The 24,091-nt window shown below is 35.4% G+C and overlaps 1 protein-coding gene and 1 long non-coding RNA gene across 3 annotated transcripts; both read left to right on the top strand.

The window, feature by feature from the left end:
• Nucleotides 1-747: 747 nt before the first annotated feature.
• Nucleotides 748-8,010, top strand: LOC104213741 (external alternative NAD(P)H-ubiquinone oxidoreductase B1, mitochondrial). 2 transcript variants are annotated; one of them, XM_009763286.2, is made up of 11 exons: nucleotides 748-934; nucleotides 3,364-3,640; nucleotides 4,173-4,379; nucleotides 4,456-4,706; nucleotides 5,474-5,693; nucleotides 5,868-5,972; nucleotides 6,821-7,084; nucleotides 7,175-7,296; nucleotides 7,499-7,618; nucleotides 7,715-7,824; nucleotides 7,894-8,010. In XM_009763286.2, the coding sequence occupies exons 1-10, from the start codon at nucleotides 855-857 to the stop codon at nucleotides 7,800-7,802; spliced, it is 1,734 nt and encodes a 577-aa protein (XP_009761588.1). In that variant the 5' UTR covers nucleotides 748-854; the 3' UTR covers nucleotides 7,803-7,824; nucleotides 7,894-8,010. The 2 variants fall into 2 exon arrangements, with proteins under 2 accessions (XP_009761588.1, XP_009761586.1); XM_009763284.2 differs by having other exon boundaries at nucleotides 7,715-8,010.
• A 12,246-nt stretch (nucleotides 8,011-20,256) lies between these two features.
• LOC104246609 (uncharacterized) lies at nucleotides 20,257-21,208 on the top strand. Its single transcript, XR_715993.2, has 2 exons — nucleotides 20,257-20,671; nucleotides 20,795-21,208. It is a non-coding gene; the product is annotated as an uncharacterized lncRNA (long non-coding RNA).
• The last annotated feature ends 2,883 nt before the right edge of the window (nucleotides 21,209-24,091 follow it).

The following is a 24,091-nucleotide window of genomic DNA, read 5'->3' on the forward strand; positions in this document are numbered from 1 at the left end:
GCCATGAAAGTTTTGATTTTGACTTGAAGATGAATTTTGAATTTTTTCAAAAATTTAAGAGCCCGTTAGGACATAAGAATTTTTTTACTTTTTTTTTGAAAAGTTTTCATTTTTTTTCAAAATCAGTGTTTGACCATAAAGTTTACAATTTTCAATTTTCACTTGAAGATGAATTTTAGAATTTTTCGAAAATTTGAAAAACTTCGAAAAGATGTTTCTCAAAATTTTCACTTAGACCACTCACAAAACTTCAAAAATAACCCAAAATTATATTCATATCCAAATACAACTCTAATTTCAAATACCATTTTCACTTTAAAAAAGTTCTCTTTTTTTTGGAATTTTATAATTCTTATGTCCAAACTTCCACTATAAAATTCCAAAAACTTATTTTCCAAAATTTTCACTTCACATCACTAACAAAAAATTAGAAGCAACCCAAAATTATATTAATATTCAAACACAACTCTAATTTTCAAATACCATTTTAACTTAAACTTTTTTTCCACTTTTTTTCCCGAAATTTTACCATTCTTAAGTGAACTCGCGGTTAGGCACAATAAATCATGCATGTCCCAACTGAAATGTTAAAATTTTTATATTCACGTAATTATTACTTATGACCTATGTAGACTGGGATATTACCAATTTTCAAATCCTTGGACCAATAAAGAGTTGCCACGTTTCTTGTAATCAGACAGACTTGTCAGAAAACCCCATTAAAGCCTACTCCCTTTTCACATTCCTTGTTTCATTACTTACTTCATTTGATCCATAGCGTAAAGCTGATTTGCTACAAAATACTGAGAAAGTTTTAAATCTTAAACAATTTGGTAAGAGGAAAAGAAAAGAAGATGAGCGGTTTCACATATCTAAGCAGAGCTCTTCGTAGCCATTCTTCTTACTCTAAACTTCTGCTTCTCTCTTCTGTCAGGTAATTTTGCTTCATTTCATTTTATTTTTTTTTAATTTATGAAAATGCTTGCTGATTTATCACTTGCTTCTTTCTATTTTGTGTAATACTACTCAATGTTGTTCTCTATATTTTTGATTTTGTACTAAACGGAGAATTTCTGAAATTCCTTTTGACCCTTGATTGAGAAGATATTTACCCTCTTTTTCCACCTTGCTTTGAAGTTTTTCTTACTAGTTGGAAAGCCCTATACTCTTAGATCCAAAGAAGCTAATGAAAGGATAAAGACGGTTCTTTTCAAGTTTAAGTATCAAACCAATTAGGGAAATTACAGGATATGATGAGCATTTTGACAGTTTCTTCTTTTAGAAAGGAGATATTTTTGAAATCTCAATGTGAATTTAGGTAGATATTACTCCTCCGTTTCAATTTAGGCAATGTAGTTTGACATGACACAAAGTTTAAGAGAAAAAAAAGAAAAGACTTTTGAAACATATCGTCCTAAAAACTTAAGGAACAAAAGCTTGGGACCATGACATATTCCTGGCAATAAAATCTTATCATTAAGGTGAAGTGGGTAAATGAAAAGTTTAAAGCTAAATTATTTTCAAAATATAAAAATGTGTTATTCTTTTTGAAATGGACTAATAAGGGAAGTGTCATTTAAATTGAAACAGAAGGAGTGCTTGTTTAGCTGTGTATAACTAGTCTCTCTGTATGCACATTGCACCAGTATCCCGTATACATGGACTATAAATTTCAGAAAATCACATAAATAGTAGTACGACTTATTGAGTTATAAAATCAAAATGAAAGAGAAAATTATAAGTTCTTGAAAAATGATAAATGTTGATCCTATTTAGCTAGCTCAATAAAGGAAGAATTTCCCTGCCCTACAGATGTCCTCAGGTGCCTTATTATTATTCGATATATGAGTATTGTATTTGCTTTAGAATCCTAGATTGAGTAGCACCGTAGCAATGTAGGGCTCAGAACCATGAAACTCAAGGGATTTTTGAAGATAATTTACAGTAATGTCGAAAAGATTACTTACTCTGAACATGCAATCAAGCTCGACTGAATGCTTGACTAATTTTCATTTTGCTATTCTTTAAGGTCTTCTTTAAGCAGGAAGATCAAAGAGTGGTCAAAGTTCGATAGTCAGAGAATCCACTTCCTTGAGATTTTTTGTGTTGTTTATAACTACCGAAGTTATCTGATTTTCTTTTTCTTTTGGGATTAATTAGCAGAATATACATGATATAAAGAAATTAAAGTTTTAATGTTGTAATAGTAATCTCTTCATCTCCTCTTCGATTATTTGAACTTGACATGCAATTGTTAAATGTCCTTTTATAAGTATTTCTAGAATCTAACTTTGAGTTAAAGAGTATAATAATGGTTGGTAACGGGAAAATCTATTCCTAATAGTATTTATTAGAATGTGTATTTATATTTTAGGACATAAAAGTTATCGAAGAAGTGTTTGTTTGAAGGATAAAAAAGGTGGTTTAGCTTTACATGGGCATTTTGGTCTATCAAAATTTTACTTTAGGTTTTTCCACTTTTACAATAGTAGATACATGTTCATTCCCCTAATCTAGTGATTTATCCAATTTGACCAATAAAAGAAAGTTAAACAAATGATTACATTACATCCAATTAGGTCTATGTATAAACAATAGTTGAATGTGTCAAGGTGACCATTTGTTGCTAAGAGTGCAAAAGCTGGTCAAAACAATGTGAAGTTGTATATAATAGTGTAAACTCTTGGAGATCATTCTTTTTAATTTTTTGGAGTATAGTTCAAACAAATCGGATGCTTCTATAAAATAAAAATTGTGTCCTGTGGATTTAAAAGTGGTAGTAGATTTTTTTATCAGCCATGCTTGATAAATGTCAACAAAACAATGGGTGATTTGCACAAATAGGACACTTCGGGTGTCACTCTTGATTTTTTGACTCCGCTTGCCCCATGGGGAGAACTTCAAATTTAGTAAGTGTTGCCCCTCACTTGCCCAATGGGCAACACTTTTGACTTTTGACCTTAAAGGTTTGCCCATGGGGCAAGCGGAGGTTAAAAATCAAGACCATCTGTTTTTAGGGTCGTTAGGGTCATTGGGTATAATTTCCTTAAAAACAATTTCATTTAAGAAGTTGGATGTGAACTGATTTGGCTTTGAAAACTTCTGTCTCTTGACTAAAAGGTCATTATGGGTTTCTTACTTCATTCTTTGCGTTTCTTATAGTTCTAGATATATGCCACTTAAGTTGTATGAGGCGAGTTATGTTCATAGAATTCGAACAGTTCTAACCTACTAAACTATAATGACTAACTTGTGGCGTTGAAGTTTAGTGAATTAATGTTATGATTTGTTCTGAGACTGAATTTTTCTCCCATATTTGATAGAGGAATTTGCTACTTAATACTTTTCTACTGGTTGTCACAGTACTGGAGGTCTGTTGGTATATGCAGAATCGAACATAGAGGGCGGAAAACAAGTTGTTGAAAATAATCAATTAGTGCCAGAGAAGAAGAGAGTAGTGGTGCTTGGAACAGGATGGGCTGGTACCAGCTTCCTAAAGGATCTTGATATTTCTTCCTATGACGTTCAAGTGGTTTCACCACGAAACTATTTTGCATTTACACCACTTTTACCTAGTGTCACATGTGGAACAGTTGAGGCACGTAGCATCGTTGAGCCAGTTCGGAACATAATAAAGAAGGTAAGACAAGCTTTGATAAGGAACTTGTTTTGTATCTGGATCTCCGGTTTTTGTTTTCATGTCATTAGTAATTTTATGTTGTACTCACAAGATTTTGTATGACTGGCTGACTGCATAGCTTTGTCCACTGTTTCTTAGAAAGATTCATTTGCCCCTATACTCGCTTGGTTTTTGATCGTTTCGTTTTCGGTTATTCTAACCTGGTCTGAAGGAAGGGGAGCCTTGGAGCAACGGTAAAGTTGTCTCCATGTGTGGCCTACAGGTCATGAGTTCAAGCCGTAGAAGCAACCATTAATGCTTGCATTAGGGTAAACTGTCTACATCACACCCCTTGGAGTGCGGCCCTTCCTCGGACCCTACGTAAATGCGGGATGCTTTGTGCCGGGCTTCCCTAATCTTGTCTGAAGAATTTAACGTTTAGTATATGTTAAGTTTCTCCTAGATTTGTCCTTTTTTTTATTTAATCAATTGTTGTTTTATTTGAAGATTTTTTTGCATCTTCCTGTTTAATTTTTGTTATTTGGTCTGGCAGAGAAGTGGAGAAATTCAATTTTGTGAAGCAGAATGTCTAAAGATTGATCCAGAAAACAACAAAGTATTTTGCCGTTCTGGCATCAATGATAATTTGGTGGGACATAATGATTTCTCCCTACAATATGACTATTTGGTTATAGCTGTAGGAGCTCAAGTAAATACTTTTAACACTCCGGGTGTCATGGAACATTGCCACTTTCTGAAGGTAGGATTCTCTTCCATATTTTCCATGAGGTGCTATATTTTCCTTGTCTAAAATGAATGAATCATGTCTCGTACAGGAAGTGGAAGATGCTCAAAGGATACGGAGGACTGTAATAGATTGTTTTGAGAAAGCTGTCATTCCTGGCCAAAGTGAAGAAGAGCGAAGGACCAACCTCCATTTTGTTATAGTTGGAGGGGGTCCAACCGGAGTGGAATTTGCTGCTGAGCTACACGACTTTGTTCATGAGGACTTAGTGAAAATATACCCTTCAGTTAAGGATTTTGTGAAGATAACACTTGTCCAATCTGGAGATCATATCCTGAATACGTAAGATGCACCGTTTCTATATTTACTTCTTCACTGCTTTTAATGTATGCCATGGCCTTTGCGTTGTCAATGTGATGTTGAAAGATTTTAGAGTAAGGAAGACACAGAGGTGTGAAGAGCGCTCAATCCCTTATGTGGGGTTGGATGTGGAAATGGGGTGGATGAAGCACAAAGGACAAACCTAGGCTTGATTCTAGTTGGGGTGACCTCCTATGAGGTGAGAAACTTGCAATTTGTGCTTAAAGCTACATGGCTCCACCTTGAAGATCTAGAATCTAGTGAAGGTTAAACAATTTCTTTAAACATATATCTATTAGTTAATAATTAACATCCTTGGTGACCGGACTTACCCGGAACCTGAGCTGGTAGGAAGAAGCAGGTACCCTGTAGAATTGTCGAGGTGTGCCAGCTCGCCTAGACACCGTTATCAGTAGGGGAAAGGAAGGGAGCCAGAAAATTTGAAGAGCAAGAGTATAAATATAGTGGAAGGGGGCTTTAGAGATCACATATTGGAAACTACAAAGCTTACTTAATTCACATAAGGTACATACAATAATTTCTTGCTTGCAACAACTGGACACACACATGTGGCGTTTCATTCTTGGAGTTGCAAAATCCGAAAACGTTGTTGTTCCAGAAGGTTGTCATGGTAAATGGTTTGGACGGTGGGATCTATTGTTAGATCATAATTTTGCTACTCAATTAAGAGAACTTTAAGAACGAGATTGACTCAACAACTCCAAAATCATAATTTTGTTTCTTTGCAGATTTGATGAAAGAATAAGCTCATTTGCTGAACAGAAATTTCAAAGAGATGGAATTGAGGTTTTGACAGGTTGCCGCGTCATTAGTGTCTCTGATCATTCTATCAACACGAAAGTAAAATCTACAGGAGAACATGTTGAAGTACCCTACGGCATGGTTGTATGGTCAACTGGAGTTGGTACCCGCCCATTTGTGAAGGATTTTATGGAACAAATTGGCCAGGTATTTTGCACCCTGTTCCCTTTGACTAACTCTTTCAGGGGGTTTTCTTCACTAAATGCATACTTAAAACTTAATGCTTTTTGCATGCCATATTCGGAGATTAGAATTTTCTGACTGGCAAGCTCTGCAAGTTCAATCAATTATGGCCATGTAAATTTTTCATTCCTCTTGCAGGGGAAAAGACGTGTTCTAGCAGCTGATGAATGGTTGCGAGTAAAGGGCTGCAGCAACGTGTACGCACTTGGTGATTGCGCCACCGTAGATCAACGTCAAGTAATGGTAAAGAATCCTTTGTTCAAATAACTGTACTGAAACATTTAATCAATTCCTGATCTATAGTATAATCAATTCTTTATCTATAGTATATTTTTCCAGATGTTGACAGTTACAACCTCCACTTCCAATCAAGAGGTTGTGAGTTCGAGTCTCCCAAGAGCAAGGTGGGAAGTTCTTGGAGGGAAGGATGCCTGGGGTCTATTTGGAAACAACCTCTCTATCCCAGGGTAGGGGTAAGGTCTGCGTACACACTACCCTCCCCAGACCCCACTAAGTAGGATTATACTGGGTGGTTGTTGTTGTTGTTGACAGTTACATTCCATGCTTTAGGGTCCACATGGATAATAATGCGCGTTTGTTGTGCCCATGTATTTCCATATGGCTCAAGTGTTCCAAAAATGATTTTATGAGCTGGAGTGTTTCATTTCATAAATTTTTCAAAAAGTTGGATTTTTTGACATTTGTTCTAGAAAATGCAGTCGTAAATTTCAAGTTACTGAACTAGTCCCAACAACCTTAGAGAAGTATATCATGATACAGCCAACAAGAGCCAATAGTAAGAATTATTTCCTTAGTTTTTAGTGCCCATTCCTTATAAACGTCAGATTGAGCCAGTAGTTTCTGCTCTCAGAGTTAATTAATTTAAACTTCTTGATGATGGTTAGAGTATTTGATATCTTAACAGTATTATTATGATGAATGGAAAAGAAACAACAGAAAATGAAATATGTGCTGCATGAGGATGATTATATCCCTTACTTTCTTCATAGTTACTTTTGTAAGAAACTAATCGTTTCTTGCCTTTATACCTTCCCTCTTTAAAGTTTCAAATGTGAAATTACGTGGTTTAGGAAGATATTTCAGTCATTTTTAAAGCTGCGGATAAGGATGATTCTGGAACTTTAACCATTGAGGAATTCCGAGATGTTTTGGAAGACATAATTATCCGTTATCCTCAAGTGGACTTGTATCTGAAGAGCAAACATTTGTTAGAGGCGACCGACTTACTCAGGGATTCAGAGGGAAATGAAAGTGAGGAAGTAGATATTGAAGGTTTTAAGTTAGCCCTTTCTCATGTTGATTCACAGATGAAGAGTCTACCTGCCACTGCTCAGGTACTTTTTCCGTAGTTTGGCTTTCATCCCCCTCTCTCGTTTCACTTCATGTTTTGCTTTAGCTTCATTTCTTATGTTTTCACATGCTAGGTTGCTGCTCAACAAGGTACATATCTTGCTAGATGCTTTAATCGCTGGGAGCAATGCAAAAGTAATCCTGAAGGCCCTCGTCGTTTCAAAGGTTCTGGCCGTCATGAATTTCTACCCTTCAGGTATAGCTTAACCTTTTTGGACATTTCTTTTCCTTACTTTGCTTGTTGCGTGTAAGCATACTGGGAAAACTAACTGCTGTTTTCTTGTTCCACTTCTATACACAGATCCATCCTCATTTACCATAAATTTCTTTATGGTTTCAACTGAGGCGTCAATCCTATCTCTAGGTGATCCTTGGCTTAACAATGTATTCCATTTCAGGTATCGCCATTTAGGGCAATTTGCTCCTTTAGGTGGGGAGCAAGCAGCAGCAGAACTTCCTGGAGACTGGGTTTCTATGGGTCATAGCACACAATGGTTATGGTACTCTATTTATGCGAGGTGAGAATTTGATAGATTTCTTGAATATGACTTGCTGCTTCTGATACTTACATTGGTTATATATTTTCTTGCTTCTGCATTTTATTTGCATTTCAGCAAGCAAGTTAGCTGGCGCACAAGGTATTTAGTGGTCGGTGATTGGGTGAGAAGATTCATTTTCGGGAGAGATTCAAGCCGAATTTGATGAGGTCAACCTCATTTAAAAGGTGTGCTTGTTCTGAATTGTTTATGCTGATATGCTTAGTGGCTTTTTTAATGTTTATGCTTCTATCCAGTTACAGTTCTAGCCGGACATGAAGTTGTGGTTTTCAAAGAATGTATATATCACTCGCCACTGAATCCATTTCCTGTCAGTTCCTGGAGAAATATATATACTATGAATGTTTCAAATTCATTGTGTGCAGTTGTGTTTCTAACTAGCAATTAACTGAGTTTTGAGGTTCCAATATGTTTTTAAAGCAGAAGCATTACATGCTATTGAATATCTTCTTTTTATGGCAATGGTAAAGTTGTCACCATGTGACTTATAAGTCACGGGTTTGAGTCATGGAAGCAGCCACTAATGCTTGCATTAGTTAGGCTATCTACATCATACCCCTTGAGATGCCGCCCTTCCCCAGACCATGTGTAAATGCAGGGTGCTTTGTGCAGCCCTCTCTGTTCCCCTTCAAAGAAAATAGATTACTTAGTCCGAGTGTAACTTTAAGCTCGATTTAACAGCTATCGTTATGGGTGCTACTTGTAAAATTATCTGAGAATGATCTATATTCATTTTCAGCTAAAGCCTAAAGGTGTCCAGGCACCCGCCCCCTAACGTGATTTCGCCTATCTGATGGAAAAAATTTACCCACACTTGATATTTATACCAAATTAATGAACAAATGACATGCGTCTTTTACATGGTTAATTTATGTATATTTTCACTTCTGTATGCTACTAAACCATGATTAACTGATTTAGTGTAGTGTCAATACCAGTATTATATTACTAGCCTTGTTATAAAATAAAGACTATAAAGTAAAGACAAGTATAGAGAGAAACTGATATATTATTCGGATTCAAACTGATGTACATAATGAACTGAAAGCTCTTCTATTTATAGAAGAAAGGAAGCTGTTGTGTAAGCTGCTACTATACCAAATATGGATAATCTTCTACTGAGAGCAATGTTTATCCATAACGGAGTACTGAAAGGATAAGCTTATTATACCCGATATGAATAATCTTCTACCGGGGGTAATGTTTATCCATAGCTGGGTACTGAAAGGATAAGCTTATTATACCCGGTATGATTAATCTTCTACCGGGGGTAATGTTTATCCATAACTGGGTACTGAAAGGATAAACTTATTATACCCGGTATGGATAATCTTCTACCGGGGGTAATGTTTATCCATAACCGGGTATCGAAGTGATAAGCTTCTTCAGGAAGCTTATTTCCAATAGAGTACTTAAATAGATAAACATATTTACGGTGGAGTCCCATATGGATAAGCTTCTTCAGGAAGCTTATTTACAACGGAGTACTAAATGAACATCCATAATATAATATATTTATAACACTCCCCCTTGGATGTTCATTAAAAGATAACGTGCCTCAATAAAATCTTACTAGGAAAAACCACGTGGGAAAAAATCCTAGTGAAGGAAAAAGAGTACACATATTTAGTAATACGCATTGCTGACTGCCTCATTAAAAACCTTATAAGGAAACCATGTGGGAAAAACCTTAGTAAGGAAAAAAGAGTACAACGCACATTTTACTCCCCCTGAAGAAAACCTTATTTCAAATATTTGAGTCTCCGCATTCGAATCTTGTATACCATATTCTCAGAAATTGATGTTGGTAAAGACAATCTGTTGGATTGTCACTTGAACTAATTTGATGCACACTAATGTCACAATTTTCCCGAAGATCATGTATGTAGAATAATTCTGGTGAAATGTTCTTCGTTCTATCTCCTTTTATAAATCCCCCCTTTAATAGTGCTATGCATGAAACATTGTCTCCGTATAATATTGTGGGTCTTTTATCACATTCCAACCCACATGTTTCTCGAATGAATCACTGATCTCAATCATATGCACTCCCTGCTTGCCGGTTTGAAATCGAGCTTTATGGGTATCGGATAAATAACCTGCATCTGCATTACCAATACGATCTGCACCACTTTTGTTAGCATTAGCAAGATAAATAAGTGCACCATCTACACCGAGATAGAGTATTTCAGGACCAAGGAGCTCCTCATCCTCTTCTAGAGGTTGGAACGGATCCTTATTCACTTCAAGTGATTGAATATTCATTGGTGTACTTAATGGGTACACTTTGTCCATGTAAAAGTATTTTTAAGACCCTCTTGGAGCTCTTCCGGAGTTCCAATAAGATTTATGTCACCAACATAAACAGCAAGTGTAACAAATTTTGATGACATTTTCTTTATAAAAATACATGGACAAATAACATAATTTATGTAACTTTCTTTCAGCAAATATTTACTGAGGCGATTATACCACACGCGCACAGATTGCTTTAAACCGTACAAAGATCTTTATAATTTGATCGAGTACATTTCTCAAGACTTTGAATTATATGCTTCGGGCATTTTCAATCCTTCAAGGATCTTCATATAGATTTAGCCAAATAAGTCATATAGGTTAAGACTTGTATCTAAATGGTATGACATCTTCAAGTGTCTGGACTGCTAGTCCGATCCTCACAATCTTTTACAATATTGTGCACTATATTGTATTAAATATATCGTCGACGATCATTTTGTGTCAGTTCCGAAGCGACATAACTTGTGGAGATCTCATCACTTTCTTTATTTTCAGGTACCTGAACTTTTTCGGGAGTTTCATGAAATGTTATGTCGTGGGCTCTTCTAGAGCTTATTTCCTCCTCATTATGATCATTTTGATCATTAGCTCCTACTATTTTTCAAGGATTGTTACCTTTGGAACCGATTGGTCTACCACGCTTCATGCGTACAGTAAACTCTATCCTTCAGGGACTTTAATTTTAATAGGAGCATTTGCAGCTGAAATATGATATTTAATTTTGGATCAGCAAATGCTTCTGGCATTCGACTTGAATTATCTTCTAAGTGAGGATCATGATAATTCGATTCATATAGCATATTTTTCAACTGTTTATTCCATCCCCCAAATGTTAGAAAAACTAACATATATCCCCAATCATCTTTGGGAAACATATCTTTGTGTATTATGGTAGAGAAATTAATCATATACCACGCAACAAAAGATAGTAAAAATATTTGGTTTCTGATCCTAAACCAATTGTGAAGGGAGGACTTATCATATATTGTTGATCTGATGCATACAAGTGCTGCTATATGCAATTTAGAAAATCTTAGACCAACACATGAAGTTTTGTTCTCATAAGCAATGGTTTAGCCATTAATAGGAGGTATTCAATGCTAAACCAGCTTGGATATAAACCAACATTATCAAGATGAACTGTCTTGATTTCATAATCTGAAAATTATGCTCTTAATCGAGAAAAGCAATTCCAAATGCCAAACTGCAGGTTGACAATAATTACACATGTAACCATCTCATATATGCACCTATAAGTGGTTCACATGATAGGTGAACGGGCCCATATTCACCTTTTATATATTTCAGAATCAGGGGTCTTAGTCCCAACTTTAGCTGGTATAATCAATTCATTATGAGAACAAGCAACACATGAGAATTCCTGAAGAATCTTCTAGTTCTTTAGTATATGCTTATCTGAATTCTCAAATAGCTCATTTAAAAATGGCAAATGAAAACTTCAAGTTTATCATGTCATGTGTTATCTCTTAGTAAACTTCTGGTTTACTATGGCATAAACTTTTGCTTTAGTAAACTTCTGGTTTACTGTGATACATGATATAGTACAAATTAAAGAATAAGGCGGGTAACTTCTCACATACATATTATTTTACCCCCTATGATTGTGGAAACATGAAGATTATCAATCTTCCAATCATTTGTAGTCTCAATATGATAGCCATTTGTATTAGTAAACTTCAGGTTTACTACAACATATGTTTTGACCATAATCATATAATATGAATGACATATTTGTATATAAGCTCTTCGAGAGCCTTCATTTATTATCCACAATCTAATATTTATCTGGCACTACTGGTGTCATGTATTCTTTAGGCAAACATTTAGCTCTTCAGGAGTTGTTGATACATTTTGTACTATCAAATATTGCTCAGACACTGCTGGTGTCATGAGAGAAAATCACAATCAAATAAACAATGTAAAACAATTGTTTAAGCACACGAAAACTCCTCTTCATAATATTTTTCCACTTCAGGAGGCAATTTCAATTGTGTTACTTCTTCAGGAGCAAATTTAAAATACGGAATATTGAGTATATATTCTCTCAATTATATTAACTCTTCTGGAGGTGAATTGTAATGTATTCACATCAAGAGCGCGTTCATATTTACCCGACTTATTAGTATTGTCATATTCACTTCAGGGAATGGATTAATATTATCAAAGTTCTCATTCTTCAGGAAATCGAACATAATTATCTGAATGCGCATTAATAACATCAAATTGTGATGCTTCAACCTCTTTTAAAATATTTACTACTTCAGGAGCAAATCGAGGCGTGCATTTAATATAGAGAATATTTATGTAGCTTATCTTCAATTGTAACCATAGAAAGCCTAAATTATCACTTCTGGTGATCATAGACATATACCACTTCTGGTGGTTAACAAAATATAATTACAATGAGATATATGAAATATAACTACTTCTGGTGGTTGTATATTTCTTGCAAACTCTGCTAGAGTTTAAGTTGATCTAATAATATTATCCATATTCTTTAAAATGACATAAATATAGTAAACATCATTATCAAATCATAATTTTTTCTTTATGTACAACAATTACATAACCATACTATCTATTACAAACAACAAAAATTAAAATATTTACATTTCTATAGATTCACCACCGATTACATGACTTGTTTCTCCTTCTGAGAGTGCAAGGTAATCAGTTACATCCAAATGCATGAAGTCTAAATTATCTTCAGAAATAAAATTTGCTTCAACATTTTTCTCTGTCTTCTTTAGGGAGGCTTGATAAAGCTCAACCAGGTGCTTTGGCGTACGACAGGTACGTGACCAGTGCCCTTTTTCTCCACATCTATAGCATGCATTTTCTGCATTTGGTGCTTGCACCGCTTCATGCTTTTGTTCCTTCCTTTTCCACTGCTGGTGGTGAGGAGTGTTCTTTGGTGCATTATTATTACCATGATTAGAGTTTCTTTTCCGACCACGACCATGACCACGACTGGGGCCACGACCTTTTCCACGTTTAGCCTGGTGGAAGTTCGTCTCATTCACTTCGGGGAATGGACAAGAACCAGTAGGTCGACTTTCATGATTTTTCATTAATAGCCCATTATGTTGCTCTGCTATAAGAAGATGTGAGATAAGTTCAGAATACTTTTTAAATCCCATCTCTCGATATTGCTGCTGCAGGAGCATATTCGAGGCATGAAAAGTGGTGAAAGTTTTCTCCAACATATCATGATCAGTAATATTATCACCACATAACTTCAATTGGGAAATAATTCTGAACATAGCAGAATTATACTCACTGATAGATTTAAAATCTTGTAGCCTTAGATGAGTCCAATCATATCGTGCATGTGGAAGAACGACCATCTTCAGGTGGTCATATCTATCTTTCAAATTATTCCACAGTATGACTGGATCTTTAACAGTAAGATATTCCATTTTCAGGCCCTCATCAAGGTGATGACGTAGGAATATCATTGCTTTGGCACGATCTTGGTTTGATGCCTGATTTTTGTCTTTGATGGTGTCTGCCAGACCCATCGCATCAAGATGAATTTCAGCATCAAGCACCCAAGACATGTAGCTTTTGCCCGATATATCCAGGGCTACAAATTCAAGTTTAGAAAGATTTGACATTATTTAGGAAAAGAAAGTTCTTACCTCAGATACTTTCAAAATATTTGCTCGAGATGGCAGAGTCTCGTGCTGATAACGTGTTATAAAATAAAGACTATAAAGTAAAGACAAGTATAGAGAGAAACTGATATATTATTCGAATTCAAACTGATGTACATAATGAACTGAAATCTCTTCTATTTATAGAAGAAAGGAAGCTGTTGTGTAAGCTGCTGCTATACCAAATATGGATAATCTTCTACTGAGAGCAATGTTTATCCATAACGGAGTACTGAAAGGATAAGCTTATTATACCCGATATGGATAATCTTCTACCGGGGGTAATGTTTATCCATAACTGGGTACTGAAAGGATAAGCTTATTATACCCGGTATGGATAATCTTCTACCGGGGGTAATGTTTATCCATAACTGGGTACTGAAAGGATAAGCTTATTATACCCGGTATGGATAATCTTCTACCGGGGATAATATTTATCCATAACCGGGTATCGAAGTGATAAGCTTCTTCAGGAAGCTTATTTCCAATAGAGTACTTAAATAGATAAACATATTTATGGTGGAGTCCCATATGGATAAGCTTCTTCAGGAAGCTTATTTACAACAGAGTACTAAATAAACATCCATAATATAATATATTTATAACAAGCCTTTCATTTTTGTTTACTTATGGATGAAATGAATAATGCATGCTTCCCTTGAGGTACACTTGTCTAATTTTCTTCTGTCCTTTCTAGTAGGTTCTGATAGATAAATTCTTGTTTTAGTTAGGGGCTAGGACTGAATTTATAGTCATCGAGTCTGATGAATATCTTTTTGTTTGGGGAGGTTGGATTTTCTTGAGGTCAATAATTCATTGTCACGAGTAATTCAGATTTGTTAGAAAGTCTATCATAGAAAATTTTAGCGCTTCTTATTATTGAGGACTTCATTTTTACGTGTTTGGCTCGTAAAAAATGTATCAAGCCCGAATGTTACGGATATATTGAAGACATAATTAAATAAAGGTAACGCACTTCAGTATAATGAACAAATTATTTTTACTCAAATTTTATGATTCAATGTGTTTTATTTAATAGTATCCAAAGCCGCACCTAGCAATTACAAGCAGGCGAAGCTATGTGTGACCAATGGTGGTCAACTGAACACGTTTTGCTAAAAAATTATACTGTATAAAGGATAAGATATTACTTGTCAGTTGTTATTTATAAAAATTAGACTTTAAACACCCTTACATAGTACGCTGACAAATTATATTCAAAATTTGAACACTTATATTGAATTTTGTGGCTTTGCCACTGATTCCAAGTCACCAAATTACACGAGCTAAATGTTGAAAATAGCAAGTATTAGAAAATGCGATTTCTTCTTTTTGCCAAATTACCCCCCCTTTCGTTTTCTTTTTTTCCCAGTTCGTTGTTGCTTCTTCTTCTTCTTCTTCAACACTGCCCCCCCTGCCCCCTCCCCTTAAAAAAAGGAAAAACAAGCCAATCCCTTACTAAAAGTGATTTCTGCTATCATAGACTTACTTTAGCCGGGTCAAGTTAGGCTAAAATTTGGGTCATAGCCCAATCTGTCCAACTCTTATCAAGAGTTAATTAATGTGTATTATTTTTTATGAATTGTTCAATTATCAAATAATTTTTTTTTCTTTTGTTATGGTCATATATAATATATTAAACCAAAAAATTATTTTAAAGATATTTTAGCAAAGTTACTTATGGATCAATTTGGATTAAAAATCAATGGTTTGAAATGAGTTGAGTCAAAATGAACTGAGTTCAACAAATGGGCGGGTCAATGATCAGCCCAACCTTAAGCAAGTTGGGCGGGTCAAATGAATTTGGGCTTAAATTGCCATCTACTCTGTTTGCAGGAGTCCTATTATTTCTTTTAAAACAAAATAAATAGGGGCAAGGACAGTAATACACCACTGGCATAACTTAATGACCCGACCATGACCCCAGCATGCTCCTAATTTTATTGTAAACTTTTTGGTTGCTGATTCAGTCTAATAAAAGTCTTTGGTTGAGTACCAAAAAATCATACTAATAACTATGGATTATTTTAGATTATAAGTTTTAAAAGCGATGTTCTTCACTTCTTAAACTCCATACTATCACACAAATTGGAACGGTGGAGTATGATATAATCAAATGATACTATGTTCAGGTAAGAGGGGTGTATACGGGTAAAATCGGCTCATAGTACACCTCAGTCTCCGATAGGATTAACCAAGCTAAAGACATGAAGACGAGGGACCGGAACCGAAGCAGGGGTCTCATCGAGTCAGAGTCCGGAGGCATCACGCCCGCCCTTGAGAATAACGGGGTCATGATCCGGGATCGGTCCGAACCCTAAAAGACTCCAAAGAACATTGTCAAGAAATCAATCACGACCAACAGAAAGCCGAAATATCTGCGATCGGTCGGATATCACGGTGTGGATCTCAACACGTATCAATGAAGAATCGACAATCAATTAAACAGAAGATTTTTTGCCTTTTACGGAATTGTACCTAAAGTAGGATTCCTCTACTATATAAAAAGGAGGGAGGGGTCTGATAATTCATTAAGGACATTGTATCACATGAGGCAGGATTCATCCTCCTCATGTGGTTAACATAATTTATCGTTTATATTGAATTAATCTACGTATCCTTAAAACTCGTAAAATAATTCTCCGCCTTGCTCCTAGTGTGTTCTTTCCTCCTTAGGTCGAATCTCCGGTCTCCACGACGGCTCTGTAGGTCTAAATTATGTCAAAAGTATGTCCCCCTCCTCAAAATAGCGTTTTACATGTATTTATACCAAGTCGGGTCGGACCCAGACGAAAATACCTTCTCCCGCATGAAATAGGACAATCACTTTGTAAAATTTGCACTACTGCGCCGCATGGAGCGACGCACCATGCGGGTGAGAAAGTTCAGATTGCTGATTCTGACATGCTGTAGGAAATTTCCACAGACGCGGCGAACCGCGTGACAATCTATGCATCGCGGTATTGGGAATTCGCGAAAATGCAAAACATGAAAGTTGTATCCCTTTCAAATAGCTTTCCAACGATATACTGTGGAGCCAAAACGAAGTTCTGAACGAAGAGTTATGTGTATTTTACTAGACAATGCGCCGTATGCCCGCTCGATTCTTCGTTTCGTTCTTAACTATCATCCGTTGATCCCCGAACATGATCCCGACTTAATTACTTGGGCTTTTACTCAGACTTCAAAGCTCCAAATCACTTGAATTCATTTCATAATTCTACATAGCTCAAAATCACTCCTACAAGACATAAAATACACAATTAGTGCAAAACACTAGCGATTAAAGCTCAAAATCGATTAAAGTGCATTAAATTAGAGTGTAATAAGCGACTAAAATACGTCATTATAGCCTATCATCAACACCCCACACTTAAACCATTGCTCTTCCTCGAGCAATCAAACTACACTTTATATAGACACGACCTTTTTTTAAACAATTCTCCTAACTCATCATGCCAAGAATATTTAAAATAGACTAAGCACAAAAGCGTAACATCTTCACCTCAAGGTTTGACTCACAAGTACGACGCATTATTCACAACTCACCCACTTACTCTAATATAGAGGTCATTGACATTACCTTTCCTTCATGAATCAAGTGTCCTCACACAACAAAAGAGAGTAGTTCCACACAATATAAAATTTAAGAACAATTAGGAACTCAAGATAGAAAGAATTCACTCACTCTCAGAAATGACATTCATATACCACAAAAGATGCACCATAGGCTTGCCCGTAGTGTACTACTCTACTAATCGAGCTCATTCAGTCTAGGATCAAGTAGGACTTTATTTGGTTGTAATGTAGGTTGAGGGTCGGGTATGATACATTTGGATATAAGAGTGACTACACCTCCCTAAGCACTTTAATACATACACTTTAACAGTTGAAACCTTACACTTATGTCAAATCATGACTTCACCTTCACATCAATAGACATCAACTCCCAAATTATTTAAGCACAATTACATCAAGAGTTACCACTTGTCAATGAATATCTTCACACAATACAACTATTTTTTTCCTTTTATTTTCTTTTTCAATTCAAGTGGCTCTTGCTCTTTCAAATCAGTGTACCTTTCTCTTTATTTCATTAGCTCCACTCAAAAGCCGAACCAACCACCCCACCCTTTAACTTTTATAGAGTTCATAACAATTCAAGTGCTCATGAGAGGTGAAAAGGTTCAAATAGATGGTTAATTCAGACAAATGAGTAAGACTTGTAATGTGGTTGCCAAAGAAACAGGATTACAAGCTCAAAGGGGGTTAACTACGTTACATTGCAATTAGGTGCAATATAACATTGCAATTATGGCTCAACAAAGAAACATCTATATCACTTTCAAAACTGAACAAAACTACTATTTCTCTTTGCAAACACACGGGGCAAGTTCTAGACATCAAATGTAACACACATAATAACACAAAACCTTACACACACATGGCAAATAACTCACTCAGGATTGGATTTATCAAGACACTCTAGTCAAAGCAGTTAAGCAAATTTAAAATCATACATTTTAAGGTACTTCTACAAGAGTCAAAAACTGAGCCTAAGCGTCACAACCAAAGTACTCACTATTCTCATGGCATAACAAAGTCAAGAGATATTGCTTTAATTCAAAACACAACACAATGACTCCTATTCCAAAAAAAAAATAAAACTAGCTACACCTGGTTCAAATAAAACCCATAGAAAAGAACCGTGACACAAAGAAAAATTAAAGGGGAATTACTACACTACCTACAAAGAAAATATTTTTATTATTTTTTTAGACTTAAATCCTTCAAGAAAATTATTTAATAGATCCATCGTGGGGAATAGTCCAATTTTTTTTAAAACAAAAGCATTATTCAATTAAACTAACACAACTAAAATAGCATAGAAAGTCACCCCGACAATCTCCTCACTCCACACTTAAAATTGTGCATTGTCCCCAATGCACACCATACTAATAAGAGGGTAAAAGAAACTCCCTGGTAGGCCAAAGGCCGAAGCACTAGCAGCTCATGGGGTACTCAGACTTCTCCCAGGCTTGGTCATTCATGCGGGTACCTCACACTTAGTTCCAACCATCTGGTTTGTTGTTGCATCCTTCCAATAGCTTTGCTTTCCATGCTCCTAGAAAATAAAAAAAATCGACACTACAAAAATAATACAATTAAAAAATTAATAGTAAAATAAATAAATAAAAGAAAGTAATAAAGCTGAGTTGCCTCCCAACAAACGCTCGATTTAATGTTGCGGCACGACGCGAATCACCTTCTGCCTCCACTTTGAACTTATAAACTGGACCCCAAGTTTTGATTCTGCTCTATGATCATGCTCCTGAGGCCATACAAATTGTTGCGAGCCAAAAATTAAATGATACTTTCTGAACTTTTTGGCTTTCAACCGAGGAGTGTCATTTTGCCTAGACAACCTTGAAAATTTCAGAATATAGGGCTCATCTACCTCTTCCTTTAACTCTTGCATTGGCTCATACAAATCAATTTCCATTTCACCATCTGAACATAATATAGAGAATTATTTGGAATGAGGTCCAACGCGCTCAAATACATGAACTTCAAGATTTTTAACCTCCTCAATACCAATCACACTAGAGTCAACTAAATTTGTATCTTCAACATCCCTGGTGGACTTTAGTATTATTTCTTCAACATTGGCATCCTCAAATTCTAGCTGGTTAGAGTGTTGGGGGTTCTATTTTGGACCCCTCCATTGGCACCTCAATTTCCATCTCTAATGCACACTGCTCCTGGCTACTATCCATAATATTGGTATATTGAGTATTAAAAGCTTCAACTAGTTGACTCACTTGAGCCTCCAAGTTACGAATAGTTGCATCTTGCCTTTGTACCCGCAGTTGTATCTCATCATATTGTTCCACAAGGCACTTTAGCATATCTTCGATCTTTTTCGGGTCATCATCCCTGAGTTCTTTGTTCCTATTAACTTCACAAGAAAAAGAAGAGCCATCAAAGTAAGGGGTTAGGGGTGTGAGCACGTGATTTTTGCCATACATGAAATACCTCTACAAAATCCAAGGAAATAGATTTTTTTTCTTAATTATTTGCCACTTTTAGGAATTTTTGTAGATTTTTATTAATTGTTTGTATTTTTCTTGCATGTTTAATTTTTATTTAAATCATGAAAAATACCAAAAAATGTCGCGTGTTGTATTTAGGATTTGTTTTTATATTTTTAGAATTAAGCAATAATTGTTTGCTTTATAAAACTTGAAAATCACAAAAAATAGCTCATGTTTACATTTTTTGTCTTTTAATTTTTAGTTTATTGATTTTTCTCTTTTAATTTAGAATTAAGTGATGTTTACAAATTTTATGATTAGTTAATTAGTTCAATCTCACTTTTTTAGATAATTTAGGATTTTAATTATTAGAATTTTTAATTAAAAAACAAGAAGAAAGAAAAATAGGAATTGAAAATAAAAGAAGGGGAATACAAGAGTATCAATTGGACCCATTTTTTAATCTCCCAAATCACCTCCAAATTCGGCCATTGTCAAAATTGGGCCATCTTGCACAAATTTCCCCCTCAAAATCAATTAACCCATAGCCCAAACACTTCTCTCACCGCCCCAGCCCAACACAATCGGATCTGACTCATTATTTTGACCCGTCCATTGACTTCAATATAAAACCCCTGTTATAAACATTTCCCCCAATTCCCCCAAACCCTAGAGAAGCCAGAGATGACGCCCTACACACTATTCATCGTCTCCTTCATTGATCCTTAACCCTCAACTCGCCATAACTCACCCGAGTTCACTCAAAACGGTCCCCCTCTCCACGTCACCTCTTTTTCCCAACGGATTTGTCAGAGGGGAGTACGAATATTCCCTCAAAATCGCGGATTTTTGTACAAAAAAGGATAATTGTTGGATGAATGGGAGCTGTGGATAGATGTGAATCAATCCACGCCCTCCATTTGTCCCAAAATTCTTCAAAAACATGAAGGATTTTCAGATTTTTGGGCAGATTATTTGGAGATTTTGAAGACTATATATACGAGGTAGGCATTCTTTGTAAGGTTAGAGAGAAAAATCGGATAAAAATCTTCAGAGAAACTTAGTCAAAATTTCTAGGTTTTTAATTATTTGTCATCTCTTCAGACCTTCTTCTCTTTTTTCTGCAGAAACATAAAAAAAAGAGACATCATGATTTGAGTTCGTTTTTTTACTCCATTTTTTTTAGAGAAAAAATCAAAAAGGAGTTACTGAAAATAGATTTTCTTTAGCGTTTGTTCTTTGGGTTGGAGTTTTGTTTCTCAAGGGAGCTTGATTTGACGGTTCAAGTTGAAGTCGAGTTTTCTTTTGGAGTTCAAAATTTCAGTCTTGGTTCGGGTTCAAGCTGGTTGATTCCTGTGTTCTTGTTGCGCTGCTGTTATTGCTGATTTTTTCTGCTTGCGCCGAGCTTTGCTGAGTTTCCTAGCTTCTTTTTGTTTCTTGCTTGTAGAGGTACAAATTCCTACTATTGAGAACTTTCAAATGTTTGTAGTCGTTGAAATTTGTGAGATATAATTATTGAGCCTAATGTGTGTTTTCTCTCATTTTCTTATTGTTAATGTCCAAATTGTAAGTAAAATAAGTTTAACGACTAATTTTGTTAGTTCTTCAGCAGATTTTTGTTTGGACACATTTGTTTCAGTTGTGTTATGTGCTCTGAAATGGTCTATAAGGGCGTATTCCTAGATCTGTTGATTGTGTGGGTTTAGCCCTTTTAGTAAGACAAGTACTCCACCTTTCAATTTGTTTGCCCGTGGATTGAAAGAACAAGAAGTAGTGCATAACACTTGGTTACTTTGGAAAATTGATCTTTTGATATGTAATGTTACTTACCAATATTGTTATTTTTTTTTTCTTTTAGCTCTATTTCTTTGTTTGTTCAAAAAAAAATAATAAAGAAAATAGAACACTACAAAGGCAAGACAGTAGGCATGTCTATTTGTATGAACTCCTGTGAAGGTAATGTTAAAGTTAGGCGGTCACTGCCTTTATTTTGGTATTTTCTTCGGATTCACATGGTTTTAATACTTATGGTACATCGATCTTTCAAACTTATGTGATTTACGTCAAAGGTTTTAAGTTTGAATAGTTTTCTGCGTGAAACAGAAAGTAGATTTTCATGAGGATGGTGTATTAGTCGATTTAAAAGGTCTTTTACTACTATTCATTGTAAATGTTCTTGTTGAATCAGTGGGGGTAATTTCCTCTGTTTGAAACCTTGGAGTAAGTAGATAACGTCAAAAAGGGAGTTGATATCATGCACATGAATGTTTATATGGCTCTTGTCGCACCTTTAATCCACTATTCATTAGATTGTTTCAAGTTATTATTTATAATGCCCCTTACATGTTAGCTGGTAGTAACGTGTGTATTTCCTTTTGAATGTGGTGAATTTGTTTGGCCCATGCTTTGTTTGGTCCTCTTTTATTTTATTTCTTAGTTGTCAAATGCTTCCAACAACCTAGATATATCAGTGATTATGCTAACTCTCTTTAATTAATTTACTACACTTTTTCACAACTGATCCATAAATCATGAACTTGCAATAATCTCAAATTAGTTTAGTAATAATTCATGAACACCGTAGTTTGCTTTAGGCGCACAATTAATTATTACAGCTACGAGTACGACTCCCGTGACGTGGTTGTGATAACTAGTTTTAATTTAGTTAAAAAAAATAGGAATACCTTTAGTTTGTCTTTAAAATATATATAACCCTCTTTCTTAATATACTAGAAGTGTGCCATGCTTTAAATCTATAACACTTGGCCCGCACAAATTTAGTTCAAATAATTTGGAGTGTGCCATGCATAAATAAAATCCTTCAATTTATGGCCCTCATATAAATACAATATTAGTATAAAAATTGCCTTGAACTTTCGTAGTTTGTTTTAGGCTCGATTTAGAATAGTATTGTGATTATGTATAAGTTCGCATAACATAATTACAAATTTAATTCTAAAAAAAGGACTTGAGGGATGCGTTCGCGCAACTTCAACCAAACTTTTTTCTTAATAAAATAAACAAAGCGTTATTAATTGTGGACACGTTCGCTTGACATGATTTTGACGCGCCAAAAGAAAGAGTATACATATGCGTAACTCACTTCTTTAAATACGAAGAATTCAAGTGATTTAAAAGCGATAAAAAGATAATTGCACATAGGTTTTAAAATGTGTAGTTAAACAATTAAGCCAAGTACAAATTGCTAAGTGACCATGCTAGAACCACGGAACACGGGAATGCCTAACACCTTCTCCCGGGTTAATAGAATTCATTATCTAGAATTTCTGGTTCGCAGACTTCAAAAGGAAAGTCTAAATTTCCTCGATTTGGGATTTAAAATAAACCGGTGACTTGGGACACCAATTAAAATATTCCAAGTGGCGACTCTAAGAATTAAAATAATCCTATTTCGAGTAATGCCACTTAAATTGGAAAAACTCCCTTGTACCCCCTCGGGTGATAAAAAAAGAGGTGTGACTGGGGGAAGATAAGAAATATAAGCACAACCATGAAAGTGACCATCTTAACTACTACATATATCACACACATTCCACACATAAGATTGAATTGGTGCACATAACTCGCTCTCGGGAATATTTTGATAATTTTGCCATGGGTGGTTTCCTCCACAATATGCATAAGGAGGATCAAAAGTAGAATTACCAATATCAAAACTCTCATAATTCCAAGATGCCATGTCTCTCAAATCAAAAATAAAAAATAAACAAAAAATAATCAAATACAAGAAAACAAAAATAAAAGTTCAAACTTGCAACCTAGAAATATGTACACCTACAGCTCTACCGTTAGTTCCCCGGCAATGGTGCCAAAATTTGATCACGCCCAACTATGCCTTATAAAAAAGACTAAGCGATTGTTGCAAATATAATCCGGTTTACAAGTCCGGAGTCGAATCCCACAGAGAACTAAGGTTTAACTACAGTTGTTCAATATCGCTAAGAAACAAAAGTCCAAATAATTTTCTAATTATAAAGATTATAATATTTGTTTTTATCTAATTAACTAATAAATACTAGAAAGCAATAAAACTATCAATTAACAAAGATAAGGATTAGAGACAAGATTAAGAAGGTCTAGAGTTATGATTTTCCCTATTGTCAGAATCCTTCCCGCTACGTTTTCTATAAATTCGCCTAAGTATTCTCTACCGAGCATGAGCGCTCTGACTGTCGTAACTCTCTCCCGAGTAATTACCACAATTTACTAGACATATTCTCCTGAATTACGCTAGCTGGCATTAAGTACGACTCACTCGGATCGCACCAAAGGTTTCGTTATCCCTAATACCACCTTTAAACCCTTCCTATTGATCCCTCATATACGTTAGGAGTGATGTTGTTCAACAACTACCTAAATATGCACTCTCTCCCAAGTAATACACACTAAATAGGCACAGACGT

Source organism: Nicotiana sylvestris, chromosome 8 (genome assembly GCF_000393655.2).
Source record: "Nicotiana sylvestris chromosome 8, ASM39365v2, whole genome shotgun sequence".
NCBI classification, from domain to species: Eukaryota; Viridiplantae; Streptophyta; class Magnoliopsida; order Solanales; family Solanaceae; genus Nicotiana; species Nicotiana sylvestris.